This window comes from Phaseolus vulgaris, chromosome 5 (assembly GCF_051622355.1).
Source record: "Phaseolus vulgaris cultivar YP4 chromosome 5, ASM5162235v1, whole genome shotgun sequence".
NCBI classification, from domain to species: Eukaryota; Viridiplantae; Streptophyta; class Magnoliopsida; order Fabales; family Fabaceae; genus Phaseolus; species Phaseolus vulgaris.
This window is the reverse complement of record NC_143502.1, coordinates 1,916,972-1,941,528: the sequence shown is the minus strand read 5'-3', so window position 1 is coordinate 1,941,528 and position 24,557 is coordinate 1,916,972. Positions and strand designations below refer to the sequence as shown.

The 24,557-nt window shown below is 31.1% G+C and overlaps 2 protein-coding genes and 1 pseudogene across 7 annotated transcripts; all 3 read left to right on the top strand.

Annotated features, from left to right (window-relative positions):
* Nucleotides 1-5,728: 5,728 nt before the first annotated feature.
* On the top strand, nucleotides 5,729-7,176 carry LOC150027419 (MLP-like protein 43 pseudogene; annotated as a pseudogene).
* A 2,315-nt stretch (nucleotides 7,177-9,491) lies between these two features.
* LOC137836126 (MLP-like protein 31) lies at nucleotides 9,492-10,311 on the top strand. The gene is made up of 2 exons (XM_090302552.1): nucleotides 9,492-9,716; nucleotides 9,911-10,311. Exons 1-2 carry the CDS (start codon nucleotides 9,524-9,526, stop codon nucleotides 10,183-10,185), a joined length of 468 nt encoding a protein of 155 aa, XP_090158678.1. The 5' UTR covers nucleotides 9,492-9,523; the 3' UTR covers nucleotides 10,186-10,311.
* A 1,167-nt stretch (nucleotides 10,312-11,478) lies between these two features.
* On the top strand, nucleotides 11,479-23,893 carry TERT (telomerase reverse transcriptase). 6 transcript variants are annotated; one of them, XM_068642919.2, is made up of 14 exons: nucleotides 11,479-11,893; nucleotides 12,955-13,011; nucleotides 13,499-13,564; nucleotides 13,668-13,821; nucleotides 14,461-14,515; nucleotides 14,603-14,891; nucleotides 16,250-16,382; nucleotides 16,847-16,991; nucleotides 17,238-17,376; nucleotides 17,646-18,878; nucleotides 21,012-21,556; nucleotides 21,765-22,037; nucleotides 22,520-22,802; nucleotides 23,567-23,893. In XM_068642919.2, exons 1-13 carry the CDS (start codon nucleotides 11,600-11,602, stop codon nucleotides 22,791-22,793), a joined length of 3,657 nt encoding a protein of 1,218 aa, XP_068499020.2. In that variant the 5' UTR covers nucleotides 11,479-11,599; the 3' UTR covers nucleotides 22,794-22,802; nucleotides 23,567-23,893. The 6 variants fall into 6 exon arrangements, with proteins under 6 accessions (XP_068499020.2, XP_068499019.2, XP_068499018.2 ...); XM_068642918.2 differs by having other exon boundaries at nucleotides 11,480-11,893; nucleotides 12,955-13,035; XM_068642917.2 differs by having other exon boundaries at nucleotides 11,481-11,893; nucleotides 14,461-14,891.
* Nucleotides 23,894-24,557: the final 664 nt, after the last annotated feature.

Here is a 24,557-nt window from a genome sequence, read left to right as displayed (position 1 = left end):
TTTTCCTCACATTCCACGTAAGAATCTCCATTGAATTCGGGACCAAATGTGACAAATTTCAGGTCATACGGATGAGTATTGAGCCCTTGAAGTGATCAATAAAAAATTTATTCCCAAAGTTGTGAGACGAATCTGGGACTCAAATCTCAGCCAAAACTCAATACACACAGTGACGAACGTCTGGTAAAAAATTCAGACCAAAACAACCAAGGAGTAAGGCGTAGTAAGTCCGAGACCGAGAGTGAAAAAAATTGGTTTTCCGAAAACAAAACGTCCTGGCTTTTCTTTCCCGTATCTTCTATTTGTGATTCGTTTATGGACGTGCCACCTTACCTGCGTGCAAACAACATATGAAAGTACCTGTGTGAATTTTTTCAGCGCAATACGGACATAAAAAAAAATGCAGAAACTAGGGCGAAATTTCACAAGTTTTGGTAGAGGACTTGGTTTGAGCGAAAATTTATGAAAAATTCTCCCGAAATAGTTTTTTCTTGAAATTCCAAGTAAGAATCTCCACTGAATTTGGAACAAAACGCGAAAAATTTCAGGTCAAACGGATGAGTATTGACCCACGAAAAAATCAAACATTTTCACACACAAACGAACCTTCCTTTCAACCCTGGCAGTGATCAATAAAAAATTTATTGTCAATCGTGTGGGAAAAATCATGGGCTCAAATCTCATCCATAACTCAATAGACACAATGAAGAACGTCTGGTAAAAATTTCAAACCAAAACACCCAAGGAGTAAGGCATAGTAAGTCCTAGACCGAGAGTGAACAAAATTGGTTTTCCGAAAACAAAACGTCCTGACTTTTTTTCCCCGTATCTTTTTGTGATTCGTTTATGGACGTGCCTACTTACCTAGGTGCAAAGAACATATGAAAGTACTTGTGTGAATTTTTTTCAACGCAATACGGACGCAGAATAAAAATTGCAGAAAGTATTGCGAAATTTCACAAGTTTTGGTAGAGGATAGCCTTGGTTTGAACGAAAATTTATGAAAAATTCTCCCAAAATAGTTTTTTCCTGAAAATCCATGTAATAATCTCCACTGAATTCGGGACAAAACGCGACAAATTTTAGGTCAAACGGATGAATATTGACCCACGAAAAAAATCAAACAGTTTCACACACGAACGAACCTTCCTTTCTGCTCTCGCAGTGATTAATAACATATTTATTGTCAATCTTGTGGGACGAATTTGGGGCTCAAATATCAGTCAAAACTCAATAGACACAATGACGAACGTCTGGTAAAAATTTCAAACAAAACACCCAAGGAGTAAGGCGTAGTAAATCCCGGACCGAGAGTGAACAAAACTTGTTTTCCGAAAACAAAACGTCCTCGATTTTCTTCCCCGTATCTTCTTTTTGTGATTCCTTTATGGACGTGCCTCCTTACTTGGGTGCAAACAACATATGAAAGTACTTGTGTGAATTTTTTTCAGTGCAATACGGACGCAGAATAAAAATTGCAGAAAGTATGACGAAATTTCACAAGTTTTGGTAGAGGATATCCTTAGTTTGAGCGAAAATTTCTGAAAAATTCTCTCGAAATATGTTTTTCTTGAAATTTCACGTAAGAGTCTCCACTGATTTCAGGACAAAACGCGACAAATTTCAGGTCAAACGGATAAGTATTGAGCCACGAAAAAAATCAAACAGTTTCACACACGTACGAACCTTCTTTTCAGCCCTGGCAGTGATCAATGAAAAATTTATTGCCAATCTTGTGGGACGAATCTGGGGATCAAATCTCAGCCAAAACTCAATAGACACAGTGACAAACGTCTGGTAAAAATTTCAAACCAAAACACCCAAGCAGTAAGGCGTAGTAAGTCCCACACCGAGAGTGAACAAAGTTGGTTTTCCGAAAACAAAACGTCCTTGTTTTTCTTCCCCGTATCTTCTTTTTGTGATTCGTTTATGGACGTGCCTCCTTAACTAGGTTAAAAAAACATATGAAAGTAGTTGTGTGAATTTTTTCAGCGCAATACGACTGATGAATAAAAATTGCAGAAAGTAAGACGAAATTTCACAAGTTTTGGTACAAGATAGCCTTGGTTTGAGCGAAAATTTCTAAAAAATTCTCCCGAAATAGTTTTTTCCTGAAATTTCACGTATGAATCTCCACTGAGTTTGGGACAAAACGCAACAAATTTCAGGTCAAACGGATGAGGATTGACCCACAAAAAAAATCAAACAGTTTCACACACAAACGAACCTTCCTTTCATCTCTGACAGTGATCAATAAAAAAATTATTTCCAATCGTGTGGGACGAATCATGGGCTCAAATCTCAGCCAAAACTCAATAGACACAGTGACGAACGTCTGGTAAAAATTTTAGACCAAAACACCCAAGGAGTAAGTCATAATAAGTCCCAGACCGAGAGTGAACAAAACTGGTTTTCCGAAAACAAAACGTTCTGGCTTTTTTTCCCCGTATCTTCTTTTTGTGATGCGTTTATGGACGTGCCTCCTTACCTGGGTGCAAAGAACATATGAAAGTACTTGTGTGAATTTTTTCAACGCAATACGAACGCAGAATAAAAATTGCAGAAAAGTAGGGCGAAATTTCACAAGTTTTGATAGAGGATAGTCTTGGTTTGAGCAAAAATTTCTGAAAAATTCTCCCGAAATAGTTTTTTCCTGAAATTCCACATAAGAATCTCCACTAAATTTGGGAAAAAAAGCGACAAATTTCAGGTCAAACGGATGAGTATTGACCCACGAAAAAAATCAAACAGTTTCACACACAAACAAAACTTCCTTTCAGCCCTGGTAGTGATCAGTAAAAAATTTATTGTCAATCTTGTGAGACGAATCTGGGACTCAAATCTATGCCAAAACTCAATAGACACAGTGACTAACGTTTGGTAAAAATTTCCGACCAAAACACCCAAGGACTAAGGCGTAGTAAGTCACACACCAAGAGTGAACAAAACCGGTTTTCCAAAAACAAAACGTCCTGGCTTTTCTTCCCCGTATCTTCTTTTTGTGATTCGTTTATGGACTTGCCTCCTTACCTGCGTGCAAGCAACATATGAAAGTACTTGTGTGAATTTTTTTCAGCGCAATACAGACGCATTTGTGTTTGGTGTTTTGTCATTTGGGGACACACTGTTTGCTTTGAAATTTTATTTTTTCTTTAGAATTTTATGCTAGACATCGTTATGAAGTTTGACATATGAGATAAGCTTGCACTCCAAACTTTAATAATCATCTCTCATAGAGTAATCTCTTTTATAATTTGAGATGGTCATTTATTAATATTAATTGATAAATGATTATTAATCTTTTTAATAATTAATTAACAAATTGTTGGTTCTCAATTGCCGATTATTAGGTTTTGAAAAAAATTTACTCAACACTTATTGTCTAACGATGTTACATCCTTATACTATATATTTATTTTAATTATGAATTTAATGTTTTATATTGTAGTTATTTATTTTAATTATTTTTTGAATTCGTAATTTATGTTTTTTTATTACTAAAATTAGTCATAAAATTAATTATTACTAAATTTGGTCATAAAATATTTTTAATTATTAAAATAACTACCTGAAAAGTAATTAGTCACTATATTAACTAAAATAGGTACCAATTTAAAGATTATAAAATTATTCATATTTAAAGTGATTTCTATAATTAATAAAAATTTATAAAATAATTTTTAAATTTGTATCTAAATTAGGTACATAAGTTTTAACGACTAATATTTTAGATTTTAAATCGCTCTCTAAAGGATTAATAGAGACTAATTTAGAATAGAAAATAGGAAGTAGCTAAAACCTTGGTAGTTAATGGTTAAATACCAATTTAGAAACTATTTTATAAATTTTTATTAATAATAGAAATTATTTCAAATACCAATAATTTTAATTTTTTTAATTTATAAAATGATATCTAACTTAATTAAATAATAATTAATTATTTTTATCTCTAAAATTAATTTTTATTTAATAATTTTCTTATAGTTTCGATTTTACGACCAACATAAATATATATAACGACATAAAAAATAAATATATATAACAACATAAAAAATAGGAGGTTTCTATATCAATTATCAACTGAGCTAGAAAGTATACATATTATATCAGTTCATTTTTAAAATAATGTTGTAGGTCTCACGTTTCACTCAAAAACAATAAAAAAAACCTTTAGTAATATAACTCAACAACAATAAAAAAAACATTTTCTTCGTAATACTTTACTAGAATCGGTAGATAATGAACATATCACCTTCGTTCAATCTACAACTAATGTAGAAAGTATTTTTTTTTTAATAATAATTGTTTGATTTATCCTAAATTTCGCAGTATAACAGTAAAAATTTGTATACAAGTTATCAAACTTATATTCTTCTTAACTAAATTAAATAAAAAAATTGTCTTCAATTAATACTGTAACACCCCATAATTTACCTATAACTATTAAAATAAAAGTTCTACCAGTCTCTATATAAACTTGAAGTTTTTCAAAACATTCATAATACATGATTAAAATTTATAGAAATACAAATATTTACATATCCATAACTCAAAACAAAACTCTGAAACCTTTAAGGCTCTCCTGCACCTGTATGGTCATCTGCTCGTGTACATAGTACAGTCATCGTAGTTCAAACACAGCAAGAAAAGCAAGGGTAAGCTAATGAAAAGAAATTTCATATCTTATCTAATTTTTGCAAAAAGAACCAATCAAACAATTCATTTATAAATATTTCTTTAAATGTTGTCATATAAAATTTCAATATCAATTTCATTATTCATATAGACCACACATGGATCTATTTCAATCACAATCATTGGATTTCCTTTCAATCCCACTTCATCTTCCGGAAGACTCATTAAGTATGCCCCTACCAGAGACTAACACCTGACCCAAAGATTAAGATTACCAGCGAATCCAATAGAAAAGATCAGGGTAAGTTCAAACATAGGCTTTTTATACTTAATGTACCATCAAATAACAACTCATACATTATCCCAAATGTATGACATCAATTTCATACAATTTTCATCATACAATATCACTCAAAACGCAATCCACAATATTCAAAATCTTATTTAACAGAAAAAACAACACTTAAATACTAAACCATCAAAATCTAATATTTTTACTAGTTTAAATAATATATAAACAAACAACACAATATATAAACACACAACATCCCTGCAACAGAAATTGAATATTGGGACCACGTCCCCTCCGCATTCAGATCTTTTATCCTAGGGTGCTATTAAAAATTAAATTTAACTTTCCTTATCCCAATTGTTTGCTTGAAGCAACTTCTAGGATTTTATTCCCCACAGTCTGGATAAACTTCAAGATGTACGGGCCTAATATAAATTATCCAAACAGAACAAAAATTCAGTACATAATAGATAGAATAAGTTGATAAGATTAAACTTCTCAATTGACCCACCAAGATTGATGACTAAATCCTACGGAAAAATAAAGAACAAAGGATATTTAGAGTAAAAATGAACTTACTCTGTTTAAAAATCTGATCGGGGTAGAAATGTTCATTAACTCGCCAGCTACAACGTGGTCCGATCAGATTTTAAAATAGATGAAGATTAAGAGAGTAAATTAAGAGAGAGGGAAAGAAGAGAATATGGAGAGAGAGAAGTGGAGATAAGGAAGAAAGAAAAGAAAGAAACTATGCGTGGGGGAATCTGGTGTTACAAATACTAAAGCAACAAGTATCATGAAATGACTAGGTATGTGAACACGATAATTCTTCTAAGATCGTGTTATTAAACCACAATAAATATGAAATTAAAATTTATTCTCTAACTATATATATGAACTAGTTACTCAAAATTCAAATAGGTCAATAAATCCTAAAAGACAAAAATATTATAGAAATAAATTTCTAAAATTTATAGGAAATTTTTGTGATAGAAATTAATCATGTTTTACTAAGTCATCTTATATTTTGTTCCCTTATTTATGGTTTTCCTCTTCATTTACACGTAGAAATATTTTTCTTATCTATTTTAATTATTTAATGTATTTTATGAAATGAGTTTTAAAAAGATTGATTCATAATTTGTGCAAAATTCAATGATCAAAACACATGTTCCTTTAATTTAGAAAAATTCAATGATAAAACCAAACGCAAAGTAAAATTCAAGGTTAATTCTATTAAAAAATGTTGCCTCCAATTATTTTCCTAAAATAATGTGATTTTTTCTATATCATATTATAAATAGTTAAGTTTTAATTACTTTATAAATTGGAGTATTTTTAATTAAATTTTTATTAAAAAGTTCATTAAATATCTTAAATATATTTTCATTTTCATCATCCATCATTTCCTGGAAGTATAAAATTTCATTACTAAAAATGATTAAATAAAAATTAATTTTAAAAAAAATAATTAGTTATTATATGTTGACTAAATTAGATAATATTTTAGAGACAAAAAAATTATTATTGATATTTAAATTAGTTTCTATTATTGATAAATAGTTTCTAAATTGTTATTTAATTAGCTACCAATTTATAAACTATTTATCAATAATAGAAACTAATTTAGATACCAATAATTTTTCTAGTTTCTAAAATACTATCTAATTTAGTCAATATAACAACTAATTATTTTTTCTCTAAAATTGATTTAATAATTTTTTTATAGTGTTTATTAAAAAAAAATTACATTCCTCACAATTTCTCATATGAACATCATAATCTGATTTGCTTAACCATATTTGACGTCTTTAGTAACACTCAAGTATTATTTTTATGCATTATATTCTTTTATTTATTTATTCACATTTGATTTATTTTCAAGGATTAAAAGAAAATTAGCTTTATAATAATATTTACATGAATAATATAAGACATTGTGATTATTGGTGCCAAGTTTTTGATAAATTAGAGAGAAATAAGTTTATAACAAAGTTGTGGCAAAGGAGGTGGTTGACGACATAGATAGGGAAAATTGTAAACTGAGGTTCAAGGTTTTAGAGGGAGACCTGTTGGGACTTTACAAGAGCTTTAAATTTAATTTGCAAGTTACTCCAAAGGAAAATGACAGTGTGGTTAAGTGGGCAGTGGAGTTTGAGAAACAAGAAAACCACATTCCTGATCCTCACACCTTATTGCAACTGGTAGTTGAGATGAGCAAGAAAATTGATTCATACCTTACTGAATAACACAACTAGATCATTAGTTGTCAAATATAAATAAATCTCATATCTTATATGATGTTGCTATCTAAGAAATAATAATTGATGTATTATGGGGCCTAATTAATTATCCTTTATAATTAATTTCATCGATCTTATGTATAAAGTACTTATAATAAAGTTCATCGGGAATTAGTAGGAGTGAGCTTAGCAAATTTATGTTATGTTGTATGATTTGTATTTGGTGTTTTGTCAACTTTGGGACACAAAGTTTGCTTTGAAATCTTTTTTTTTCCCTTTAAATCTTTATGTTATATATCACTATGAAGTCTAACATATTTTCTGGACTAATATTCCAAACTTCAACAATCACCTATCATACAACATTTTCCTTTGTGTAGAACTTTGAATGTTACTAAGCTTATAGTTATTAATCTAGTTAACGATTAATTAGCAAATAATTAGTTATCAATTGTTGACTACTAATTTGAATTAGGTTGGAAAGACTTTACTTGACATTTATTGGCCTAACAATGTTACATTGTTATAATATAATTATTTATTTTAATTATGAACTCAATGTTGTATATATACTTATTTATTTTAATTATTTTATTAAATAAAGTTTGAATTTCTAATAAATGATTTCTTTTATCATTAAAATTGGTCATTAAATTAATTATTATTAAATTTGGTCATAAAATATTATTAGTTATTAAAATAACTACTAGAAAACTATTTTTTACATTGATTGCATGATCAACATATATGATGCTAACCATATAAAAAATAAAGAAGTTTTTATCAATTGATGTAAGAAGTGTGCATACTATATCGGTTACTTTTTTAAATTAATGTTGTATGTCCTACGTTTCACTAAAAATCATTAAAAAAAGCATTTTCTTTAGTAGTAATTTATTGTGTAAATAATCAACATATCACTTTTAAAGATACTTAGGGTCAGTTTTTGAAGATAGATTTGTCACTCGTTTTTAAGTAGTTTAGCATCAATTTAGTGACATTAATGTTTTTTATTTTAAATTTTATTTAATTTAGCATTAGTTTAGCTCACGTTAATATTTTTTATTTTAATTTAACGTTCGCTTATCCATGTTAGTGTTTTTTTAAAATTTATTTAATTTAGAGTCTGTTTAGCTCATATTAATATTTTTTTATTTAAAAATTTAGTTAATTTAGCATTCGCTTGACCCACACTAGTGTTTTATATTTTAAAATGTATTTAATTTAGCGTAGTCCTTGCTAATGTTTTTTATTTTAAAAGCCAACACAAACACACATAGTATCTCTTATAGCATCAAGATAATTTTGCTACAACTTGACCCCTTATAGAATATTCATATTAAGTACTTTTGATAATTCAACCTCAATTTCTTATGCTGAGGTGATTTTTTGCACCTACGATATGGAACATGATGTAATAACCTTCTTTAGTTTCTCATTATGTGAAATACCTTAATATATGTAATTTAAATTATTAGTAAAGTTAAAATCTATTATCTTCTTAACGAAAATAACTTGACTATGCTACCATTCTAAATATTAATTTTGTGTTCCCTCAATTCAATCTTCATATATCTCAAATACATCCATTAATTTCATACACGCCAACTCAATGATTCCATTGAGTTGTGGGATGTGGGATGTGGGATCTCTAGTCAATGTGGAATCTCCAACAATTAATTATACTTAAACTTTAAATTATTGACTAGTATATTACTTAAGCATGATTTATTAAAGTAAGCTAACCTTGAATTATTTGTGTGAACAAAACTAACTTCAATTTATTCCTAAGGCTGATAATTTTATTCTCTAAATGCTAACACTTAATTTAAGTGTACATTTCTAGAGAAAAAAAAATCAGATTGGGAGAAACTAAAATCTTCTGCCATGTGAGCCCATAAAGTCATAGTATTGCAAAGAAAAGAAGATGCCTCCTCCACTAGTGGTGGTTCAGCTGAAACATCAAAAACACATATATTCCTTTAATTTAGAAAAAATCAATGATCAAACAAAATGCAAAATGAATTCTAAGGTTATTTTTTATTAAGAAATGTTGCCTCCAATTCTTTTCCTAAACTAATGTGATTTTTTCTAGATCATATTATATATAATTAAGTTTTAATTACTTCATAAATTGGAATACTTTTAATTATTTTTAAAAAAAAAAATTATATTAATATTTTAAATATATTTTATTTTCATCTAAAAGAAGGAAAACTTTTAATAAATAACTCAATTTATAAAAGACTTAATTAGGTTATGTGTTGTTAGGTTACTCCAACAAGACAAGAGGAGTATATATATAGGTGTATTGTCCACATATTTTTCATATCTTCTTAGGAGTGAAGCAAAAATGGCATACTCTCAATTTCAAAAGATTGAAACTAAGATCCATATCAAGGCTTCTGCTAAGCAGTTCTATGATGTTTTTTGCAATAGGCCACACGATATTGCTAACATGTCACCTCAGAAAGTAAAGTCTATTCAAATTCACAAAGGAGAATGGGGCACCGAGGGATCCATCATTTCTTGGAATTACACACATGGTATGCAAACTTCCATTTCAAAACCTTATTAACAAAACATTATGTTCCTCACAATTTCTCTTAAGAACATCATAATCAGAATTTGATTTACATGAATAATTTGAGACATTGTGATTCTTGGTGCCATTTTTTTTGAGAAATTAAAGAGAAATAAGTTTATAAAGAAACTGAAATTTTAGTTTGAACAACAACAGATGGAAACAATTGTGTGGCAAAGGAGGTGGTTGAAGGAATAAATAGGGAAAATTATAAAGTGAGTTTCAAAGTTATAGAGGGAGACCTGTTGGAACATTACAAGAGCTTTAAATTTAATTTGCAAGTTACTCCAAAGAAAAATGGCAGTGTGATGCAGTTTGCAATGGAGTTTGAGAAACAAGAAAACCACATTCCTGATCCTCACAACTTTATGCAATGGGGAGTTGAGCTCAGCAAGAACATTGATACTCAGCTTATTAAGGAGCACAACTAGATCATTAGTTGTCAAATATAAATAAAGCTCATATCTCGTGTTGTTCCTATCTAAGAAATAATAATCGATGTATTGTGAGGCCTACTTAATTACCCCTTAATTAATTCCATCAATATTATGTATAAATTGTTTTTTGTCATAAAAGCTTTCATATTAGGTATCATTATGCAACTTGACATATCAGTTAGACACTTGACATCTCAGTTAGACTCACACCTCAAGTAACAACAATCATTTATCATCACATGAAAAAAAATATTATTAAAAGTAAAAAGAAAAAAATAAAAAAAATGTTTTGTCCAAAAGAAAATATTACAAACTACTTATAATAAAGTGCATGAAGAATTAACGGGAGTGAGCTTAACAAATTTATGTTTTGTGTTTAGTCATTGTGAATTTTGGTTGTGTATAATTTTAAATGCTATGCAATAATTTTGAGATGACCATTTATTAATATTAACTAATAAGTAGTTCTTAATCTTTATTGACAATTAATTAATAAACAGTTGGTTGTGAATTGCTAATTAAAATGATAACTCATTCGAACTAGGTTGACAAAAATTTACTCAACACTTATTATCAAACTTATATTCTTCTTGCTGTTTAAAAAAAAACTTATATTCTTCTCAACTAAATTAAATAAATTTTTTTGCCATCGATCAATACTAAAGCAACAAGTATTTATACGTATAGAAAGAGAAAGACAGAATTTTTTTTATTACTCCGCAAAAAAAAATCAAATTTATAAAATTATCAAAGGATAAATTTATATATGGTTTAAGAAGCTCATTAGATAAGAAGTTTTTAAATAAATAATTTACTATGTTACGTTTTATATAAATAGTTATATATAAATACATACAATATATTTACATGATAATATAAAATTTTACTATTATAATTAGTATAAATAGCCTTTAAAAAGTCTTCCAGCAAAGCAAACCAAAACATATCTCTGAAAAATAGACTTCATTTTTTTAACTATACCTTTTACATTTATTTTATTTATTAGTTTCAATTTGGTTCTTTTTTCCTTTTTAGTATCAAAATGATTTTTATTTTATTTTATTTAAGTTATATCATTTAGGTATTTCCATCAACATCACTGACAGAGTTTGCATGATGAAAAAAATGAAGAAGTAGAAGAAAAAAAAGATTTTTTTTAGATAGATTGGATAAAAAATAAAAAAGTTAAAAACTTAAATAAATTCTTTATTATTAAAAAATTTATTTTATTTAATATTTTTTAATTTTCATAGTAAAGGCTATAAATATTAATAAATTACACCGAATAATCTTACTTTCTATTTTTTTTTTTTACTTTCCATTTTATCATCTAAAGTAATTAATAAATTCACTCTCTCTAATTTGAAATTATTTCTGTCGTTCACTCTTCCATCACTTTCCCGCCAAAATGGCACGGAAGCGCAACAAGCGATCGGTTCCCGGCGTTTTGTGGCGCATGTTCCGCCACCGAGCGCGAACCCTCTCCGACACCGTCACATCCTTGCTCCCTCCTCCGCCGCAGCTTTGCCGCTGCAACGGACGCCATTGCCTTGGCTGCACCCTCGACGCCAAGTCCTTTCTCCTCCGACCTGACGATCCTTCCGATTACCGCAAACTCCTCAGTCAGTGCTACGTCGTCGTTTCCGAAAACGCACCTTCGCTCCCGGTCTTCGTCCCCCTCTCCGGCTTGTCCCAAAATCAGGTACTAAATCTTAGGAGTACAAGTTTGAGCTACTAGAAATCTGAAAGTTAAGTGAGATTTAAGGAAAAAAGAGATCCAAATCACTCATAGTTAAGGTTTTTACGTTGAATGTGTATCATAGTGTTTTATATGAGTTTACTTTTTCTTTCTCTTATACCTATTATTCAGAGTAATATAGCGTTTTAAATAGATACATTGCAGAACTGTAAGCATTATAAGAACCAATAAGTCTCCTTCTAAAAAACTGACAAATAAAAAAAGTTAGACAACACAAAAGACTGCAATGCATTATAAGAACCTCTTAATCATTAGACTGTTAATAACTGACTCAATATATTATATTCAACAATCAACTGAACAATAATTTTTTTTTCTACTGTATCCTTAATCATTATTGGGAAAAATGTTCCAATAGACTAGCGATAGTACCAAGATAACAATGTACATAACTGGGACAAACTCTGATATCATATTATTTTATTATATGATGTCAGAGTTTGTCTAATCCATTATTGTCTACTTATAATATTATTACTGCTGCAAGTCCAAAAGTGCTTAGAAAAACAACCCAAGTCTCACATAAACTTATGAGATATTGTCACGAACATGTAAATAAATGGGGTACACTACTTACCAATAAACCAGATTTGTTGAGTTGAGTTAGGTTCCAAAAACATAGTTAAAATGAGAAGGCACGATGCAGGGGGATGGTTGGGGGAAGGAGGTATCTGTTATACAGAGAGAGGGGTCTCGGGGAGGAAATATGTCCTTGAGAATTAAACCTAGCTTGGGCAAGGAAATAGAGGGTTTCCTTGATTGTTTTCTGCTAATTTATATTTAGGTTTCTGATACTCGGATATTTAATTCCATCCCATAGTGAGATTAATACAGTTTTCCACTTCATTCTGAACGTTATAGATTATGGTTATCACTGTTTGATTTCTGTTTTTGACAGTTTACTTGTTGAAAAATGTAGGATATGCTTTCCCCTGTGTTGGGGTTTGGTTTTTTGGGTAGAATCCTCGAGATAATGGTTTATAAATGCTTTTTTTGGCTTTCAGGTTGTAAAGAGGACCATTGAACAGATGCTGCATCAAAGGGTACCAGCAGATTCCAATGTATTGTGCTCTGGTTATGATAGGGTGACAAGTTCTTCCTTTCTATTGTACCATTTTTTAGGTTATTTGTGTTATTTTTTACACTCGGGAATTGTTTTTTTTGTTGTCTATGTTGCCGTTTTTCCATTGTATATTCATACTGATGGATTAGATATTTCACGGAGTTATAATGCAATTGCGTTCATTCGGTACTACCTAAAGTGATTTGTTTTATTAATTAAGACGTTGTTGATCCTTAGTTCTTCAACTATGGTTTTGCACTGCGAATTAAGTGGCTTTTATGCTATTTCATCTCTCAAGGTTGCATTCTTGTTAATGGTTTTTGTTTGCACACTAGGTCTGTTATCTGATATTTTAGTTAAATACTGAGTGTTGACATGATATAAATTGTCAAATGGAGGAATATCAAAGGATGCAATAATACAATTTTTTATGAAGACTATTATGATTTAGGGTGTTTGTTTTCCCGTTTGAACTTCATATGCAGAGTAAATGTTCAAGCCTTACTGTGGAGCTTCTATCCAGTGCATCTTGGTGTCTTCTGTTAAGCAGGGTATTTGATGATATAAAGATTTTTAGGATCATCATTGTTTAGATTAATGTAGTTTTTATGCTTTATTCTTATCAAAACTTGGTAAAAACTTTCATCAATGCAGGTTGGGGATGATTTTATGATTTACCTACTAAGGAATACATCAATATTCTTGGCAACTCCCCTTGGAAAACACCACCAGGTGGGAGGTCCTCCTATCAGTCGTCTATGTTTTGATATGCTCACGGGTTCGCGAAGGTTTGGCTATCAGGCATATGGTAAGTGTCTGTTTATCTATGATTTTTGTTATTGCAATAATATATATGCATTTAGCATGTTTAAATCCACAATTAGGACCTGCTTACAATATGTGTAAGACTTACACCAAATCCCTACCATTAATTTATCATATCTGATGGTTTGAATCAGTTCATGGATATGGTTGTAAAATCTTCTCTGATTAAATTTTCAACATCATCATATTTGATAAAATTAATGGTTGGGATTGGGTGTAAGTCTTCATACTTACATTACACCTGGTATAAATGGATCCTAACTCATAAATCCACCGTGTTTCTTAAAGCATACAAGGTTTTGTTATTGATTTAGACTTCCATACAGTGCCAGACTGTTGATCAGTATTTGATTCTATGATCTTAAAATTACTTGTCTAGAAATTCAGAAATTCTTAGAAGATTTTAATGTAAATTGACACATTTGAGAAATCAGTAAACATTGTCTTTGCTGTATATCAGTTATGGATAAACTCAGAAATCAATGAACTGTGGATGTTTTTGAACCAATTTATTCTTATCGTTATCTTGTGTCATGTTTCCTGACAACTTAAATGATTAGTTCGAGAAACGTGACATATTGGGAATGTAAGATGTTGCAATAATGGGTTTTATTTGCAATAGGCGAGCAAAAGAGGAAGAGAGCTGATGCTGATGACCTACCAGTAGAGAAACGAAAGTGTGATATTTCTTGTAGTATCAATGATCCTCTGGGCTTTTCAAGTAACCTTGGCATAACTGATAAGTCTTCAATGCAACTGATCAGGCATCATGGGAGCAGGAATTATGATGTCAGTGTTTCTGAAGTTCCTAAGTCGACAAGAACTGAAACTGTAATAAGGAAGTTGGAGTCTGAAGGAAAACAAGGTTCAAATTGTGTTACACCTAGGCTAGGAAAGCGTTGTAGGCCATTTAGATGGCAGCGACGCCGTTGCAAAATGCAAAATCAGTCAACCCTTGAAGGAAATAGTCTAAATATACATTGCAATATACTTCCCACTGGTTCAGATTGCCTGCGTCCGCCAAGCACCAGCAGCTTAAGTTATCATGCAAAGGTGATTAATTGTTTTGATCAACTATTATAGAATGCCACTTACAAACATTTGTCCTGAAATTTTGGTATGTATTTGATTCATTTTTGTATAGAACTTGTATTCTTCATGTACTCCACACTTTTTTTTATTAGCATCAATGCAAAATATTGATAATTTTTTGTGTAATAATTTTTATAATTGTATGGATTGATAAGAATGAAGGAAATCTTTAGGCTGTTTTACTTCTTTTGGATTCAGTGCATAGTGCAATAATGATAATAATTATTTACTCTTCTGTAATCATTCAACATTTAGAGGAAGTTAAACTTCTAAAGACATTTCATTGTACTTTGATATTGTAGGTATTAGATTCCTTATTGACTCGGAATATGAACATAGTGCTCCTTATGAGACTTGGGAAATATCCTTCATTTAGCTAACGTTGTAGTTGAGTACTTGAGTTGGTCCGGTTCATTTCTAACTGGAGGAAATGTAATCTAATCTATTTCCATTATACTTGATCTTTACTGTTGATGGAATCACGGGATATTTTTATAAAGTGCTAGAAAAGTTCACATAGTTTGTTACATATTCTAATCTATTTCCATTATATTTGATGTTTTTTACCTTTGGTCTTTACTGTTGATAGAATCATGTGATATTTTTATGAAGTGCTGAAATAGTTTAGATTGTCTGCTTCCAATAATCATTTGCATCAATAAGTGGTATTGAAAATAGTAATTCTCTAAAGCTAGACTCTGGCGTGTAGAAATTTGTACCGTGGTGGAATCCACGAGCAAAAAAGTAACTAATTACAATGAGAAACATGCAATGAATTCCCTGAAAGTTAGCATATCTACCATAGGCACAACACAAAGTACTTTTTCTTCATAATAGAAAAGTTCACCAAGATAGAAAGGAGGCATAATAATATACCTTAGGTTACAAAGTAACATCATAAAAGAGTAAAGGAATTTGCTTCAGTCATAAGACCTACAATATTTTCAAGCATATTCTCCAGGCAAGCTTTAAAATCCAGCTAGCAAAATCTCAAAAAAAAGCAACGGAAACTAGCCTGCCTGATGAAAACTGTTGATGGACATATCTTCATTCAGATTCTAGTTACTCTACAGTAAATCCTTTTTTCAGAAGAATGCAGATTATAGTTTTGGAATATGTTAATGATGGAGTGAGCGTTGAGATGTTGATGGTAGGTTACAACTCCGTTACCAAAATTATTAATGCTGAGCTACAAGAGGACCATAGGATCTATTTCAATCTTCACCAACAGTAATTTACTATTTCAATGCTGATTTGGCATAACTTATCTTCCAATAATTGTTTATCTTATATTCACATGCTTCTTAAATGTTGTTTAGCTGCAGATGTCATTGCAATGTTCTTGCTGTTTAATCTTGCAATCTCTTCCAGCTGTTCCTAAGAGGACCAATATCCAAAGGCAATCTATTTTTTATAGCCTGGAATCTTCTCATTCAGTTCTTCCAAAGAAAAGTATCCACCATGTTAGAGATATGATTTGATTACATTAAATAGGGAAATATCTTAGCAAACATTTCTCATTTTTAGTTATTGTTTTTGTTTTTCTTCACTATAAATAAGAGTACTCATATGTGTACAAGACACACAATTACCAGCAATCCTCTCTATACACCAAAGCTAAGACGTTCAATGTTATACTTGGCACTTCTTGGATGGGATATTTTGGTTTCCCTTCATCATTGATACTTTAATACTTTACATGGATTTGCTCCTATATTTACAAGCTCAAGCTTGAACTGTTTTATTAATTCTTACACAATTTCTTGCTGTTCAAATTCCGTATAGAGACATTACTTTATTTTACCCTTGTATTAAAGACATTATTTTACCCTATTATAATAATGTCATAAGAGCCTATTGTGTTGCTCCTTCTAATTCAAAGATAGTATGCTTTTTCCTTCACTGATTATCTTCAGATATTTTATATTCCTTAAAGCCAAATTTGGCTTGTTCAAAGCATCTCATTGGCCATATTTTTGGCTTCTCTGATGTAAATGTGAGTGCTCCGCCAACGTCTTGTTTGCACAGCAATGACTCATGTCTCATTGACTCTGAATGCCTGTAAGTTCAGGCAGGCCCTTTTTATTACAACACATTCTTAAATATGAATGTTATTACACTTTCAATTTTAATTACACTTGTTTCTTCATGTTTTCGAATTGCTCCTTTTATTATTTCAGTTTTCTAACGATTCGCATCGAGCAGTTTAGATGATCTTTTGATATACTAGATTTAAGTCAATGATGAATTATCTAATTTCTTATAAGTTGTAATTATTTTAAAAAAAATTAAGTGCTCTTTCTGCAGGTATCACTCTCTTGTTAAGTGGTTTAAGCATCTCATTCGTAGGACACGGTGTTGCCAGCATACAAAACTCTTGAATAAGCATTGTGTTTTTCCGTCATTGGTTAAAAATAAAATTAGAAGATCAAGTTCCGGACTTCAGGTTATATTTCCCCCCCTTTTAGAATACTAAAGTGCTAGTCGGTTGATTCAAGAAGTTTCCACTTCCTTGGTGAGGTTATGTATAACTTTCCCTAGAATTCTCAGTGGATGTGCATGGGTACATTTTTGTGTTCAAGTTGATTCACACATAGAAATTAGAATCTCTCTAGTGCTTGCAAGTTTGTAGCTTTTTCCTAATAGTTATGATACTCTTACTTTTCCATATTCAAAGAAATATCATATACCTTTGAAACTAAATTTTTACTGCAGGTCAATGAATCAGGGACAAATTTGCGCAAGAAATATCAGGAGTTGGGTACTAAAGACTGTGTGGATACTTTGGAAGCAATATCTTCGCAATCTGATGAATTTAATTCATACTGCTCAAAAAGTCAAGTTGTATCTTTCATATGGGCTGTTTCTAGGAGTTTACTTCCTTCGGAAATATTAGGTACTCCTCCTGCTTGGAGAATAATGAGGAGAAATATTTCAAAGTTCATACACCTACGAAGATTTGAGAAATTCCCTTTAAAGCTATGCATGCACAAACTTAAAATATCATTGTTTCCTTTCTTATCAAATAAATATTTCTTAAGTAGTAAAAATGCCCGTGTTCTAAAGTATATAGAAGGGCAAAATGAATTGTTTCATAAAGAATTCAAGAATAGGAATGATGTTGTGCATGTTGTCAAACGCAAGCTGTTGGAGAAGTGGATCTTCTGGTATTTCTCTTGTCTGGTTGTACCTTTGCTGCAAGCAAACTTTTATGTTACTGAAAGTGAGAAAGGGAAGCAAGATATTTACTATTATCCAAAACCAGTTTGGGAAAAGTTGGTTGCTAACACTATTGCCTGCTTCAGAGACCGGAGATACAGTTACCTGGATGATGTAGCTGTACATAATATTCTTAGAGGTAGACCATTTGGGTTTTCAAAACTTAGACTTCAACCCAAAGAAAATGGAGTAAGGATGGTGGCAAATCTGAAAGGTTCGTCAACAATGCCATTGTCTTTGTCCACTATGGGAGTTCGGAATTGTAGAACCGAAGGGAAGGTAAACCACCAGAAAATCAAGTGTAAACGTTATCCATCTGTAAATTCTGTTCTTCGTGATGCCCACACTATTCTAAAAGGAATTCTGTTCGAGAATCCTGACAAGCTAGGTTCTTCGGTGTTTGACTACAATGATGTTTACAAAAAACTATGCCCATTTTTGGTTGGCCAAAAGAAAAAACCAGGAACTATGCCTAATTTATTCATTGTTACATCTGATGTGTTGCAAGCATTTGATTCTATTGATCAGAACAACCTTCTTGGCATAGTTAAAAATGTTCTACTGAAAGATGAATATATTCTTAAGCAGTGTGATCAAGTTGTTTGCACAAAAAAGTCTTTGTGGGTTCAAAAGCAATTTACAATGTTGGATGAAACAAGCAACAATGGTCACACACGATTCACTTCATTTACATCCGCTCATTCCCGGCATTCTGTCTTTGTTAACCAGGTATTATTTTTCATGGGAGAAAGTCAACTGGGTGTGTATACTGCACGTCACGTCATCATCTATTCTGTTTAATTTTGTCACAAGTTTACACATTCAAGCATAAATGTATAAATATGATATTTCTTTTCCTCCTATTTATGATTAATTAACATGTGGACGGGGTATTGGAGATGTATATTAATTTAAGGCAATTACTTCCTGCACCCAATTTTAGTATGAAAAGACAAAAATACCCCTAAATAAAATGGGTACATGTAAAAATACATTCTGGACCCCTTTTTCGGAATATGTTTTTGATTTTTTTTTTTCTGGAATGAAGTTTTTGTATTACAATTTTTTTATCTGGAAAGGGATTTTGATTTCCAGATTTTTATGCCGGAACACAATAATCTCTTCTGGATCAACTTTTTTGGAATGTATTATTTCCCATTTCAGATTTTATTTTCAGAATGAAGGGCATTTTTGGAAATTTAAAATTATGTAGGGTGCATGTTCAAAAAGATTGAGATTGGGTGTAGGAAGAATTTTCCTTAATTTAAACTGTCTTTTTATCCCTTGTCTGTAAGCTTAGAAAGGCACTAAAATTACTCATATTTTAAAATGACATTTTGTTTTATTTAATTATCTTTTTATACTAGATTCCATGGTCCAGGCATTGGCTTGGGCACAAAGGACAATTTGAAGCATCCTTTTCTACTCAGTTAATATGATTTAATTTGCACTATTTATTTATACATTAGGAAATTGTATAAATTTCTAGTATATATATTATGTAAATTGTATATAAAATTTTGTAATAGTGGCCGTCACACTACTTGCTATCCCATTGAGGCTGTTTTGGGATCAGCTGTTCTATACTGCTATTCAAGATTGATAGCTATGTTAGTACTAGAAGTGTAGGTCTGTGCCTAACACTAATAAGACTAAATGCATGTTTGGTATTGCCTTCTTTTTCTAGGAACCATTCTTTTCTGTTTTTAAAAGCTTTCTCAGGATGCAGCAAACAAAAGCGATGTTTCATCAAAATAAGCTAATCCAATTGCGCAATAATAAGCAATAAGCCTATTATCTTTTAATGTTCCCCATTCAAACCATATATAGAAGTAAAAGAATTTCAGTCTATCATATCATACCACAACTTAGTCAGCTAGTGCTTCCTGCAAATTCATGGAAACATCCTTAGTAAATAGTTCCTCATTTTCTCCAAAACACTGTTGCATATCATACCCCACTTAATATTGATGACCTTTAGCCCAGTGCAGGAAATTTTACTATTGTTGACAGTCTTTTGTCCAAATCTCAGCAGGAAATACAGTTTGGAGAAAAGAAAATGATAAACACCTATGCACTTGGGAAACCCACCCTTAAAATCTAATTGTTAAAGGGGGAGAACCAAAAGCTTAATTATTCTACTCTACCGAGCATTCCATCAACAGTCAGCTTTGATACCAATTGATAAACACCTAAGCACTTGGGAAACCTTTCCTTAAAAGTTAGCTATTAAGGGGGTCAACCAACATTTAAATATTCCATCGAGAATCTCATAGCACTCGATTTGGGACTGAGCATCTCATAATATCCAAGTCCCTACAGATTTTGATGTGAAATCTCTAAAGGCACCAAACGAGACCTGTAACTACTAGAAAGGAGAGAGAGCAGACAAATGATATCTCATTCTCAACAATGATAACTCAAATTTCTCATAGATTTTACTTATAGTGCAATGTCATGCATTTTTTTCCATGTCTCTAGTGTGGCTTTTTTTATGAGATTTTGGTGCTCGTATCCAAATCTAGCAAAACATGATCGTTTAATGCTATGTAATTTAAATAAATGAAATAATTAAGTCTATTGTTCTAATTGTGACTCATCTATCTTTGAGAACAATAAGAGCGATTGAGTTGTGGGTTAAATTTATTGTGTTTTAGGAATATTAAATGTATATGGTTGATATAAATATGGGGTAAGCCGGCCTAATTGCCAATCTGTACATATTTCTCAAGCTATAATGTCTTAGTATTGTTTTACTTTCAAAGAAATTGTGGTAAATTCTCAAAGTATATGATTATTTATGTCCAACAAGTTTTACTTTAAAAATTCCTTTACTTAATTTAAACTCGTGTATTATATCAGGAACGGTGTAAGCTTGTAAAAAAGAAAGTTCTGTTTTCATATCTTACGGAGCATGTGAAGCACAATGTGTTGCAGTTTGATGGAAAATTTTACTTGCAAGATATTGGTATTCCCCAGGGAGGAATTTTGTCATCTTTGCTTTGTTCCATGTATTATGGACATTTGGAGAAACATATAATATTTCCATTTCTTGAAAAGACTCTTGAATCTGGTAGCTGCAAGGAGAATGATGATGGGCAAACCAACTGTGATGATAAAGTATCATCTTCCTCTTACATGCTAATGCGATTTATTGATGATTTCCTTTTCATATCAACCTCTAAAAAGCAGGCAGATAGCTTTTTCTCCAGGCTACAAAGAGGGTTTCGTGGTTACAATTGCTACATGAATGGGAAAAAGTTTGGTGCGAACTTTGATGTAGAACAGATATCAGGTTCCTCATTGAACAGGGTTTACGTGGGTGAAGATGGTGCTACTTCATTTCTTCGATGGAGTGGTCTTCTTATCAATTGCTCCACTATGGAAATTCAGGCTGACTACACTAGGTTAATATTCTTTTAAAGCTTTTTGATAGATCTTGTTGTCATAATTAGCATTTTTTATAGATAGGCATCTTCTTCTATGTTTATTAATCATTAATGTTTGAGTGTAGAGTTTCAAATTTTGATAAGATTTTTTTAGTTCTATTACAAATTTTGATAAGATTTTGGTTTTTTCCTTGAAATAAGTAGTTCCATTCCATGTGCCTAACAGGTACTTGGGTAACCATTTAAGCTCCACACTTACTGTTCGCTGGCAAGGTAAACCAGGCATTAATCTTAAGGAGAAGCTGCGTCTCTTTCTAAGACCTAAATGCCACCCGATATTCTTTGATTCGAATATAAATTCAGCAGCTGTTGTCAGATTAAATATTTTTCAAGTATTTCTGTTATGTGCAATGAAGTTTCATTGTTATATTCGGGATCTATCATTCATCTTCAAACTTCACAAAAGATATTGTTCAAACATTATTCAGGGATCTTTGAGGTATGAATGTAATATCATGATCTTACCTTGGAGCTTATATTAAGACTGCCTTTTCTCATTTTGATTTGATAGACTTTTCTTATCAGAGTATACTTTCTCGGATGAATTAGCACCTAACATACACATGTTTATACTGTATGTTTTACCTTAAGTTTGTGTAATTATAAGTCGTTAGTTAGTTGACAGATGGATCTAAACCAGTCTTTTGGTGACAGTTTGATCTTACTAGTCAGTTAGGATTGTTTAGCTTAACTCTAGAAATACTTAGTCAGCAGCACCCTGAACTTTTATCTTTTTTACTTTTCAGAATCAATGAATTATTATGTTGCTTTCTTTCTGAAGTGTCTAACCTATTATTTTTCATCAAACTAATGCTCTGCATGAGTTTTCGATCAAATGATTATGTATTTCTTTCTGAATACTTCAACTCTATGGAGTATACAACCATTAATCAATTGTTTTCTTTCATGCTGAACTGCCAGATATATGCATATGCTGATAAAGAAAAGGATGTGCTCCATGAGTCTTAATTCTGATGTAGAGCCGATTCTGGAGTTGGAGAAGGAAGAAGTGGAATGGCTTGGATTCCATGCTTACATACAAGTACTCAAGAGAAAGGAATCACGTCATAAGGAGTTGCTGGCTGTTTTGAAGTCAAGGTTGTTATCACATAGAATGTCTGGGAGGGTGTCACCTGATCTTAAATATGCGATTGATACCAAAAATTCCTCTCTGCTTTGGGACATCAAGTATTAGCTCTTAAAGGTTAGTTTCGATAATTACTGTAGTTCTCTGTTCAAATATTGCATTGCAAGTTCTATGGGGTCATCAAGAATCCGGATAGATTGATGAACCCTAACCAAAATACCTCTAGTTTGGATAAACTGGTTAAATCAGGTCCACAGGGATGTAACCAACGATTATTGAGGTCATACTCATACAGTCGAACCACTTGAGTTCAAACTGTCTTGAACTGCAGTTTTTTTCTTCTATGAATAATATTTTAAATTTTTTAAATACACAATCTGAAATCTCCTTACTATTTAATTTAATTTTCTCTGTCAAAGTTTTAAAAAATATATAAATATTCATAACCAATATCATAACCTGACCTAAATTTGATTGGTTTGCTTCAAGCTAGGTTAGTTTATATTATTGAGAAACCTAGCCAATTTGACCTGACCATAGTTAATTGGTTCGAGCATTTTTCCCCTTAACTCGGGTACCAGCCTTCTACTTTAGCCTGTGGCATTGGGGGATAATGCAATGTTTTACACATGCTGTCCTTTTTTAAAAATAAATTTCAGTAATTGTGTAAACAAACTATTGCTAAACTGAATAACTTGTCTAAATTTGTATATTGTTTTTCATGGAAAATGTATTTTAAAAAAATTGCTAGTTTTTTAGACAAAGTTGAACACTTTAGCAGCAATTTTTCAGCATGATTAGTGATTAATTTTTAAAATGGAAAGAGAAAAAAACGATTACGTACTGATAATTGTTACATTTTGAAATGCCCTTCCTTGCAGGTAAGAGATAGTCCTAACATGATGGGAATGCTCACTCTTTCAATTTTTTGGGTTTACATGATTTTGAATGGTAAAGTTGGTTTTGTTTTTTTACCTGGCTTTCAACAATAGGAAAAAATGATTAGAAAAAGGGAGTTTTGAAATCTGAGGTTCACCTTCCTCCTTTGCTTTTTTAGTTACATAACATATGCAAATGCTTCTACTATATGTTCATCGTTGCTGTGTAATGATGTAAAGCAGGTATATGAATGGTACCTACATACCTTGGTGAAACAAATATCTATATGATCGAATGAAAATTAGAAAGGTCAGATGTTGAACGCTCAAGCCTTAGTTCTTGTTTGGATATAAAATCAAGTTCTTTTAAAATTTTCTCTTCTAGAAATAGCCTTTTTCAGTAAAAGCTTTTTATTAACCACTTTCAACTTTGTATCCCAACATACTCTATAAATGCTGCCACTGAAATTCCCGTCCCAGTCCAAAACATCTTTTATTTGGAAAATAAAACATAAATATCAAATCTGATTTAATTTGGAAAGCTAGAGTTTTATCTAATGATAATTATAAGATTTGGTCTTTCCAGTAGTCTTATTTGGTGAAAATTATTTGCATGCATATATTATTGATGCAAAATAAAAATGGAGAATTCATCCCATTACTTTAATATATATTATTTTGTAAATTGTAAGTATTGTAAAAGAACAGGTATACTTTTCTTTCTTTTTCTTAGACACGGTAACACATGGTTGATGCAATAAAGATTGGACGAAACAAATAAAAAGTCATGATACATGTTTGTTGCTCTGCTTTTCTTTGGGATTTTATTTAGATGGATAGTTGCTTTTGTATTTGACCTGTGAAAGCAATCCTTTCATGTTGCTTCATGAAATTCTAAAAGATTTCCTCTGCTTTCTTCTCTATAGGTTGCTTTTTCATATTCAACAAAAAATTGCATATACACATACTCAAACAACAAACTATGAAACAAATC